Source organism: Apostichopus japonicus, chromosome 8, assembly GCF_037975245.1.
Source record: "Apostichopus japonicus isolate 1M-3 chromosome 8, ASM3797524v1, whole genome shotgun sequence".
Classification (NCBI taxonomy): domain Eukaryota; kingdom Metazoa; phylum Echinodermata; class Holothuroidea; order Aspidochirotida; family Stichopodidae; genus Apostichopus; species Apostichopus japonicus.
This window is the reverse complement of record NC_092568.1, coordinates 31,776,129-31,787,869: the sequence shown is the minus strand read 5'-3', so window position 1 is coordinate 31,787,869 and position 11,741 is coordinate 31,776,129. Positions and strand designations below refer to the sequence as shown.

At 36.9% G+C, this 11,741-nt stretch overlaps 1 protein-coding gene across 1 annotated transcript; it reads left to right on the top strand.

Moving 5' to 3' along the window:
• The first annotated feature begins 1,034 nt into the window (after positions 1-1,034).
• Positions 1,035-10,625, top strand: LOC139971615 (RNA transcription, translation and transport factor protein-like). The gene is made up of 7 exons (XM_071978250.1): positions 1,035-1,217; positions 3,120-3,244; positions 4,015-4,114; positions 4,444-4,521; positions 5,060-5,211; positions 8,004-8,052; positions 8,536-10,625. Exons 1-7 carry the CDS (start codon positions 1,160-1,162, stop codon positions 8,688-8,690), a joined length of 717 nt encoding a protein of 238 aa, XP_071834351.1. The 5' UTR covers positions 1,035-1,159; the 3' UTR covers positions 8,691-10,625.
• Positions 10,626-11,741: the final 1,116 nt, after the last annotated feature.

Below are 11,741 nucleotides of genomic sequence, written 5' to 3'. Positions count from 1 at the left end.
CATCTGGTGACCACTGGTGTATTACCCAAATAAAACTTCAGCTACCAAAGAAAGACACTCAGTTGGGCTATTTTCCCCCATTTTTGGAGGAGGAAAATGGTAGGGTGAGGGAGAGGGTTGGGTTGGGGAGAGCAGCAGGGTGGGGAAGAGCAGGAATATATTGGAAAAGATTACTAGGGAGGATGGAGTGGGTGAGGTAGGTGGAAAGGTTGAAGATTGAGGTGGGGCAGTAAGAGTAGCATGGGTGGGGATGGGGTAGGGCCAAGATGTGACTGATGAGATGGAAAAAGACTTGGACCTTACTCAACCCCTTCTACCCAACAGACAGGACTTCATTGATTTCTTGTGGAACAAATTCCCCACCATCGTTACTTCTGCTCACCTTTCCTGTCGTCATTGCTGTCATAGCGGTGATGTTTGACCTGCAATTTTAGTTTGGTTTGGTTTGGTTGGGTAGTTTGGGTAGTTGCAACATGGTTGTTGTTACGGGACCGGCTACAAGCACAAGCTACTGTATCGTATACGGGACATTTGTCCGTGTTCGTGGTCCTCAATTGTTTTCATACCACCGGTGAGTTAGTAGCATTGCTGGTAGCATACGCCATTAAAAGCCCCATTGATTTACATTCTAAATCACAAAAGTAATGTGGTGTTAAGTCAAGATAGAAGTTCCCACTAGCTAAATGCTATCCATCACTGGATAGCTGACAAGTTGGCATTTCATGGTACCATCAATTTTTCATATCATGACCGTGCTGAGTTTTTGCTATTAGAGCCTGAATTTTTCGTCACTTGTAAACAAACCTCAGTAGGGTAAACAATTTCTGGGCGCTGCTCCTGGGAGGCCTAGAGGGGACTAACATTGCCTGAATTGACCCAACTGTTGCACCACATGTACTTCCATTCATGCCCTTAAACATGCAAGACACATAAAAAAACAGATCCTGATTGATAACATATATCATAATATATATCATAATATCTGCATTTTGGCACTTTTCCTGAGGTAGGATAATATTCGTGCGGACTGATATGGACTCTAATAGGAGTATGCCACCTTCCAACTGCACTTGATGAACAGCTCCTGCATTACTCCAATACCGGTCAAAATAAGACTGCATTACACTGACAAAGAGGGGTAGTTGACGGTATCGGGGAAATGTTCAGAAGAAAATTCAGAGCCCTTGGTTACCACAAAACAGATATCAATCTGCAAGGTAACAGTTATTTCAAAAATTACTGTAGGGAAACGTAGATGCAAATTACGTAGGCTAGGCCTAACTTTTGTCTTAGCCTAACAACATGTCTGCTTGTTAATGTTATTAAGTTTACTTCTAAGGGCTAGCTAGGCCGAAGTTAAGACAGATAATCGTGCAGTATAATATTTGAACCGCTAGCTCAACATACTCAGCCCAAATTGATTTCGCATTAATCGGAAGAGTCATAGTTTTCATACACTAGAATATTTTTGCATTCTATTCTTAGACCTAAATTAGCTTTAACACGTTTGTTTCGTGGAACTGGTGTACAGTGGTTTATCGTTATAGCATTGTGTGATTCTAGTAGAATACTAGAAGAATACATTTGAAACTAGCCTAAGACTACTACTAGGGCTAAACACTAGTACTATGTAGCTGGATAGGTAGGCGAACCAAAAACTGACATTGCCAAATAAGTATTAATTGCTGTTACTCAATGCTAATTAGAATTAGTTGTGTGGTTGACCAGAATTTCAATATGGTATCAGATTTGTGACTGAAGGTCGTAATCTTGTCGCTAGTAAAAGAACCATTCCTAGAATGACACTCTGATGGTATTCAAGCAATAAGAAAGACAGGGTCTCAATAATGCAAAACATGTTGGCAAGTTTAGTGCCATGATTAGTTAAGATTAAGTTTTTCATTTTGAGACTTAAAGGGTGTGAAGACTCGTGCAGAAAGAAAAGTTTCATGCCGGTAATCTGACCTAGTTTCGATTGAGGTGTAACAGAAGTGTTAGACACCACATTGATCCCAGAAAATACGCACACAGCTTGCTGCCGTCTGTTATTAAACACTAGTGTACAGTCAATACATACAGCTTCGGTCATTACCCACAACACAGTGTGCATAGCAGCCATGGACATCTCAGGTCTAGATAAAAGATAGCAAGGTATTACGTTTCATTACTGTCTGCATTTTGTAGCGACAAGAAGAAAACTTCACTTGCAAGCAACGGAAAGTTAACTTTTTCAGAGCACAGCACTCGGTTTGGGGCTAGTCTTCAATGCCTTTAATATTGTGTAGGAATATCGAATAAGTTGTTTTCCTAGCCATAAGAGTATTCCAATCCTTGGAACTGCAAATTTTACAGTTAAATTTTTACAATGAAATCACAGAAGTGCGTGTTATTTCACTAGTAGCCAGTGCATTTAGCCATACGTGCACACAAAAGTGGCCCCTCTAAATCATAGTATTCAACGGCGATAAAGTGCTAGCATTTTTGGCAACATATACTGTAGTGTAACTGGATGATGCTATACCACCTATTTTGTAAAATATTGATTATTGGTTGTTGAATTTGAAGTTCCATTCAAAATACTTCACACAAGAAATAATGTGTCAGTTTCTTGTTTTACATTTGACATTGCATATTTGGAAAATTGTTTTAGGTGATAAACATTCAGGGAAATTGGGAATGTTATCGTAGGAATCATCTATTTTGTTTAACTGTGGTAATGATAAGTTTATTTAATGCTTAACTGAAATTTTGACAAAAACAAGAAATTGACATTTTTCATTACTGTGTTACCTATCCTGACTAATACTATTTTATCAACATATATATGGCAATAAAGTCTGAGAGTCTTGACAGACTACTATTTGTTAGACTTATTAAGACAATTCTACACCACTTCAGAAAGTAACAGTTAACCTGTAACTTATTGTCTAGGCCTACTTAGAGAAATAAATTATAGAAATTTGCATGAATTTTAGTTTTAGGCCGACGAAAGTTTTAAATTTGTCACTCGTCTGCATACTCCAAAGGCTCCCACATTCTTCTGTCTCTGTTGAAACTGATTTCTATTTAAGGTGTGTAATAATGTTCATAATAGGATGTACTTTTTTTTCCTTCTTCAGATGAGCAGCAGTGGCGTAACTTAATAGTTTGGCTGGAAGATCAGAAGATTAGGATGTATAAGATTGAAGACAGAAAAAGACTCCGGGACACCAGCACTGGAAATTGGTCGAAAGTGTTCAGTCAGGTAGGACACTATCAGACTTAATGATCCTAGTCAATAGGAAGTGTGTACAGACTTAGCAGCATGCAATATTTTTAGTTGATGTTTTCTATATAAAGCCTATCACATGAAATAATGAAGCTATGAAGATTTGGTGACTAATAGTACTATCCAGCAAGTATAATATATCAAAACCTATCAGGTAATATCACTCACAATAACATCACAGATAATTGTCATTTCAAATAAGTACGTAAACCAAATGAACTAAATTTTCTTTGTCAATAAATGAAGGTTAAAATAGTAAGGAGAAAATAATGATTCCATTCTAAATACCATTACTGCCAAAAGTATTAGAAACATGTTCATCTGGTTTAAGAATATTTGAAATTTTCTGTATAAAAGGAAACCAAAAGATGAAATTAATGATATACATTGATGTGATTTTTGTTTCCTGTGTGGAAAAGATATGAAAGTTAATTAATAAAGAGAAGCTGCTGTAAGAAATTCCTATATGGGCTATTTGTTCTTACACAAGTTCTGCTTTGTTGTAACCCTTTAAGCTTGAGCTCTGATTTCAATTTTTCTGCACTTAATAATTTCTTTATCTTTCAGGGAATAACTTAGTGTTCCCTTTTTTTCGTGTAGCACTCTTGAAGGCTCTGAAATTTTGTCACTAATCAAATACTATGGTGTATATGAACAACAAATGTTATCTCCGAACTGATGTAGCAATGTGACCATGTTGCAATAAATTATTCCCCGCATTTGTTTCTTTTATTTCTTTTTAATAGTATTTAGACGACCTTGAATGCACAGTGGATCGATCGAATAGGAAGACTTTATGTGACTGGCTGTTAGGAGTTGCTGTTCGAACTGATTACGGTGAAAATGGTATGTCCTAAGTTACAATTTTTTGAAAGGTTGCCAATTTACCACTTTATTGATTTTTTGGGGGGGTGCAGGGGGGGGGGGATTGATTCATGTAGTCCTTTTGTAACATCACAAAATACCAACTGTGCAAAAGCAGTTAAAATGTGTGATGTGATTAATAGCTTGAAACAAAAAAAGTATGCTTTAATTATAAGTATGCTTTAAATTTTCATTTGCCGTATGCTTTGTATTTCCATTGTCTAATTCCATGTCATTCTAATTCGTATGCAAAATAAATTATTATTCTTTGATGTACAAATACCTTCTTATATTGTGCCCCTTTTCAACAGTGGAGAAGTATAACACTTCGCAGAAAGTCACTAGTTCGAATAGCGATGCTGTTGACGATCCTTTTGCTCAGTTAGATGGTAAACAATAATCTGCTTATTATATTCACTAATGTCGTGTCCTTCATTTATTTATCGATGATATCATTCATAATTTCATAATATCATAATTTCATAATATCATAATTTCATAATATCATTCATAATAATCATCCAAGTATCATTTTTGCACTGGCATATACCTGACCAAACTACAGTATGCAATGTCCATATCATTTGAGACCCGTCAGTCTGGTAATGGTAATTTGCTAATATTATAAAAAGTTCTCCACAGTTTTAATCCATTCAAGTTCGTCCCTCACATTCAATGTATTGTATTGTGTCATTTGCAACTCTATAAAAGATGCCTAATTTCCTGCTGGGGGGGGGGGAGTACTGGAGAAAAAGCTTTGAAGGTGGCAGTGTAGGTCACAGTACCTAAATACACTCACCCATGAATCATATCTTCAATAGTTTAAGTCTTTTGTGTCATTTCATTAATTATAATAATTATTATAATAATAACGAAGTGGTGATGTGCTTCGACATTGTTTAATTTTTGCTTTATTTTGATTCCCAGTAAATTCAGCTGATTTCAAAGCAGGGCTGTTATCAATATGCCATTTGCTAAAGATACCTGAGCACTATGACCCTATCACTACCCTTCAAGCAGTGAGCCTCCTTGTTAAAGATAGGTTATCAGAAGAGGCTCAATCAGCAGTAATGGAAGAGGTAAAAGTCATGCAAGATGCAAATCATTCTTATTTTTTTTTATTCAAAGTAAATCTAATTTATGAATGCAACTGAAATTGTAAATGAGAGTAACAAGAATTTGCCCTAAAATATCTGTCAAACTTTGGAAGATATACTGGTTAGATTATATCTCTTCCAAATTAAAGATGAACGATAGTGATTTTTCAGCATCGACGAAAAAATACGATTTTATTCAAGAGTATTCTAGTTGGTTTCCATATTACACATGTGAAATTTCAAGTCAATCCGATGTTGGGAAAGGCTTAAAAAAAATTCCTAAACTCGTTGATTTTTTAAACAAAAATTGGGCTTTTCGCGAACAGCGATATGATGATCACGTGATCTACAGTGACATGTGATGTCATTATGATGATAACAAAGTGAGCTCGGCGTAGTGTACTTCAGCAGTGTGCACTTAGTGTGTAAGTTTAGTTGCAACCTACTCTATATTGGACTCGACAAACAACCTAAACCATGCAGAGAGGAGATTTGATACACTGCGTGAGACATTTAACGGTCTAATTTTAATAAGGTGTTATTGTTTCTGCTTTTACTTGTCGTTTTAGTGAAGCCGACTGCCCCAATGTAAATTACGGAATAATCGGTCATAGAGCCATCTCGGGCCCAATTGAAATTTGCGTGTGGCAAGGTCACTAAAGTAAAAACAGTTTGAAAGATTGATGCTTTTATGCCGCATTATTTATATATATCCCGATAAATGCAACAGTAAGTGTTGGATCGAACTGGAAGACATGTCAGACGTGAACAACCTAATGACTATGTGAGGAGAGAATCCACGTGCAAATTTCAATTGGGGCATGGACGTCGCTTAGGCAGAGTTTTTTTGGGCAGAGATGTGTTCATACCCTCCAAACCACTATGTAATACGAATAGGAAATGTGTGTATGCTCGAGCGAAACAAAACATCGTGTATTACTTACGGTAGCGCACACTGTCACTTATGTTTGCACAGTGTGAAAGTACCATTTGCGGACCTACGTGAAGTTGGGCTAGAATACGATTCCTCCTGAAGCCCAAACCACGAGACATGCATGTGAATAAACGCAATAGGCATTGCATGTAGTGAGAAAATTGTTCGAGCTAGACTAACTACTCGCAAGGGCGGCGGAAGCACTTTTAATCTGGGGGGGGCACCGACGTCGAAGGTCACTTTGCAGAAATTCGATTGGACTGATGCAGCCTGATATTTAGTACCCTTTATAACTCTTATTGTATTATCTTATTTGCGTATACACATCACTCCATCAACGCCCGCCACCCTCCCCCCCCCCACCCTCAAGGAAAATATGCATAATAGCACTGCAATATCCAATGTGCAAATTGGGAAACAGGAAACAAGTTTTCTTTTGAGACAAAATGAGGTGAAATCATGCTAGTTGCTAATGTAGGAACTTCCGAATTAGAGTTTATTTCTTGTTAATATCTTAACAAATTTTTTCCATTCGAAATAGCTTTGAGTTTGACCCTCAGAAATTCATTAAAAGTCAGGGGCGTAGCAAGGATTTGCAAAGTTGAATGCACGACTATCTGAGCGGAGCGCCACCATCAGTTGGCGCGGAGCGTACAAGAAAATTTTTGGTTTTTCAATGCCCTCAGATGGCCGGAAACGGCCCTTCCCGAGTGTTCATTCTGGTTCCCTGGCCTCTTGCTAACTTGAGATACCTCAATTTTTATGTAGAAAAAGGGCACATTTTTAACCCGAGGAAAAGTGGGGAGGCACGTGCCCCCTGTGCCCCCTCCCCCGGTTCCGCCGCCCTTGAGTCTACTCGATTGAGTTCAAATGCGGTTGTTTTTCAAGCTCAATGAAACCTTTGTGTTGGATTTAATGACGCACGGAACAAGGAACGTTTATGATTTACAGTAGGCCTAGTGCATACAGGCGAATCTACTTAGTTTTGAACTTTGGATTTTCTTTCGGATGTTATACTAAACTACGTTTGAGACTATCATCACTATTGTTATTGTGCCAGTTTGACTGGTAAGTGAGCACATTCATACATCACTCTGTATAAAACCCGCCAAAAACGTGATCTTGAGATTTACGTTACTTTGGGTCAGCTTGCGAGTTACCCCTTCAGATATTGGGAAATCGTTGCGAAATCGCCGCAAATTTCGTAAAAAAACTTGTAAACACGTGGTGAAGAAATCAAGAAACACCATGATATTCATTATCTATTTATGTCTTGAAGATTACGCCGGAAAATAACAGTTGTGCTGACACGAAATGCACGCACAGCTCCGTACTGAACAGTTCACAGCAGAAAAGATCATCACAGTGACGTCATTCACTGACCTGAGAGCTGTTCAAGGTCGTTGCAGTGTTTGCAAATTCCTAAATTACGGAGACGAAAAAACGATGTTTTAATTCCCTTTTTTATAACTTTCCGGTGTGCTATTTGGAAAATTAAAAAAATATGTTGCTTGGTAACATATAAACTACATTATATATGAAAATGAGAGATTTTTTTTCTGTCACTATCGTTCTACTTTAAGTAAGGTGGTGTATAGCATAATTTTGATTTGATCACAGACTTTCCAAAATTGAAGGTTACAGACTTTGAACAGTTATATACCATTTTCTGAAAGTAATTCAAACGCTGCGTAACCCCCTGAGCTGCCATGTATAGTAATGTATCATTACTCTTTTTGATATCTTTTATCTGGAGATATAAATAATTGATGTTTATAACACAGTGATATGCTTACCATTTTGTACAGTACTCCAGAATTTTCTTTTTTCTTCTCAACAGGGTGAAGATTTTGATCTAAGTAACTATGAAGTTGGATTTGAAACCAGAGGTGAAGTTTCCTTTAAAACATGAATCTCATGTTCACTCCTCAGACAAGATAGGGAAAGACATACACCCCCTATCCCCTCCCCCACCCCCACCCCCCGCCCAAAATGTATCATATTTAATGGTGGCAAAGGTGATTTGCTAGCTCAAGATTGGTCAAAGAAAATGTCCACTTACTCATATGTAGAACATCTATGTGTCTATATTTCACATAGGAAGACCTTGTAAAAGTCCTTACCAGTGAATTAATTGGTTGATAAATTCTTTGACAAATTTAACTCACTTCCTCTACATTAATCAGATAGTTAAGTGGAATTTTGAGCAAATTATTTGGCAAGGAATCACAAACACTTCAGGCTTTCTGGTTATACTTCTAATTAGAAGTGCTAGCACAACTTCAGAATCAACTTAAGTATTGCTTTTTATTTTGAAATCATTCACAGAATAATGTTATTTTCATTTCTCTGTTTTTTGCTGCTTTTCACAGATGAGGTAATAAATAATGCATCCTGTATTTTGAGACTGTTACACATACAAGAGCTAAGAGACCTCCAAACAAAAATAAATGAAGCCATCGTCTGCGTTCAGAGAATTACGGCCAATCCTAAGACAGATCAGAGGTTAGGAAAGGTCGGAAGATGAAATCTCATCACAAAATGTACCAGAAATTTTTTCTTCTTTTCCTTTTTTTTTAAAGCTAAAACTATGCTATCCTCTTGAGTTGAACTACGTTTCCTCTGCTTTAAAAACTGAAGAAAAAGACAGTTAAGAAGTTGTGTTGTTTGGCTCTACATCGCATTCAAAGCCTTTATTTGCCTTCAGCATCTACTGGTCATTTGTTGCATCCCTCTTCACACTCTTAACACGTGTCTGGTGGTATCAACAGACATCTCACATGGTGCAAGCCAACTTTGTGCGATAGCAGCTTTCAGATACAAAACACAAAACAACAAGTACCTTTGGTGTGCAAGAATTTATCTGAAATTTAAGAATTGCTGGATGGCAATGTTGGAATCTATTTTGACTTCAGATTGTTAGCACTATAAGAGTTAAGAGCAGCTTTTCTTGATGTATTTTACATATATCCTGGAGCTTGGTTTTAATCCTGTTGTTATACACAGCTAAAACTGAACTTTCTGAACCAGAAACCCAACAGTGTATTCAGTTACAACAGTAAAGCCAAAGGGTCTGTTTAGGAATGGCAATTTCTTTAAAAGGGTTTTCAGGAAGGTAGACATGAGTTTGCAGGATATGGGACGCAAATCTTAATTTTTATAAAGGTAAGTTAGAAATAGAAAAGGGCTTACCATTCTTTGAAGCTAAATTTGGAGAAAGTTTACAAGTTTAGTTCATGCATAATTGAAGTTGAAGCGATTCCTTTGTGTGAGGTTTCTTGAATTCGAGGGACATATTATATTTTCTATGAGCTCTGTGTGATCGATTAACCATTTCTCTTTGGCAAGAGTATGTAAACAGCGGCGAGTCTTGAAGACTTAAAATGTGCCAAATAAATATGAATATACGCTATGGCTGGACAGGGAATGTAGGAAACTTAATATTTCTATACTTGTGGTGCCAATCATGTCTGGAAGAAGAAGGGCATGTCTGGTTAACACTAACCCAAAGGCATCTCTATAGCCCTGTGATAATAGTTTGTTGCTTACTGCAGTCAAATCTTCAACTATTTGCTTATACAGAATAGATCGATATTGTGGCTAGTGTAAGAGCATTTATTGGGACAGGGTTATTGGGTTCGGCAGGGAGGGGGGGGGTGTTATAGATTGTAAAGATCATAATCATATTTTTTGTGTAGGTTAGGCACACATATGTCATAAAGATATCTCCAGTTGTCAGAAACCCGCCCTGACATTGACCAATAGTGAGCAGATTGTATTGACTTTTGTATTGACTTGCAGAGGATATATGTTGACTAAAATTAATGTCACTGTTTATCCAGATGCATTCAGACTTTACACAGTATCTCTTTCTCTTTAAACAATAAACAGAGAAGCTGTTCCTTTCTGTTTGATGTTATTTCTCATTTCTTGGGGAGGGGAGGGGTAGTGGTAGAATTTCAGCTTGCTTTTATTTATGTGGAAATCAACAAAGGCTTTTTAAGTTTTGTTAGAAGTTGATCCAAATTTGTGTATCTTAAAAACCATATTATAGCAAAAGTATTACAAGTATCACAAATGTTTTCTTTTTTTTCTTCTTTTTTCCTTCATTCCACAACTCTGAATGCAAAGTTTCTTTGAAAAATCACTTATGAAGTGTGATAAGGTGGGAAAAAAAACTACTCTCATGTTTTTACTAATTTCTAAAACTTTGTCATAAATGTTTCTTTATGTTATCAACAAATATTAAATAATTTATTACAAACTGTGTGCTGATGTGTGATAACATGAAAGCAGAAAGGGTCCAGAAACCTTTCATTTATGATTGTACCTCCTCGACTCTCTGACATAAATCTTGTAGATGTTAAACCTTGTAATCACATAATAGTGGCATTTAATCATCTCATCAGGAAGGGAAATGTATGACAATTACCAAAGCTCATCTACTTCTTTTAAAGAAAGCTTTGAAGGGAGCTGTTATTTGCCTGTTTTTTGTTTGTTTGTATATGTGCCTGTCCTATAACACATTCTTGCTTATGCCTGTCCTATAACATATACTAGTATATGTGCCTGTCATATAATAACATATACACGTATATGTGCCTGTCCTATCCTATCACATATACACGTATATGTGCCTGTCCTATCTTATCACATATACTAGTATATGTGCCTTTCTTATAACATGTACTCGTATATGTGCCTGTCCTATAACTTATGCTAGTATATGTTCCTGTCTTATAACATATACCTGTATGTGCCTTTCCTGTAACATATACTCGTATATGTGCCTGTCCTATAACATATACTCGTATATGTGCCTGTCCTATCACATATACTCGTATATGTGACTGTCCTATAACATGTACACGTATATGTGACTGTCCTATAACATATACTCGTATATGTGCCTGTCCTATCACATATACTATTATATGTGCCTGTCCTATCACATATACTTGTAAGAATGTTATCCCAATTTGTTGGCTCTCGACACCGTGACCAAGACAAACCTGCTGTGGTAGCTGATAAGACAATGACCAACGTCGTAGAACAATGTTGATATGGATTGCCGTATGAATTTAAATAACCGTTTTGAAATTTAACTTTTGTTGGATATTTTTCGTGAATGTATAGGGCAACATCAGAGTGAAAAATGGCAACTGAGCAGAACAAGGTTTGAGATATTTCTATAATTTAAATCAAATATCTACAGAGGGAGTAACTTTTCTACCAAACATAATGTTTCTATCGATAAAACTATGCAAGTAATTATAAGCACACAAACCATTCACCCTGCAATTTGTCGGCCTGGTGGCAGAAGAATTTAAAAGGAAAACGCTATTAAACGTGTGGTTTCGGATTGCAAACGTAATTTACTCAAAGACAGATGGTGTTGGAGTGTCACCCTTCGGTATTTGGGGGTGGTGATATCAAGCTGAAGATCATTTTCAATTAGTTTATCAAGGATTAATTGATTTAAAGTTAATCGTTCATGTTAATTTATCACGGCCGGCGCACTGCCCCAACTGAAAGCGGCACGACTCAACTCAACCTTTGTGACCTAGTTTTCGATAGT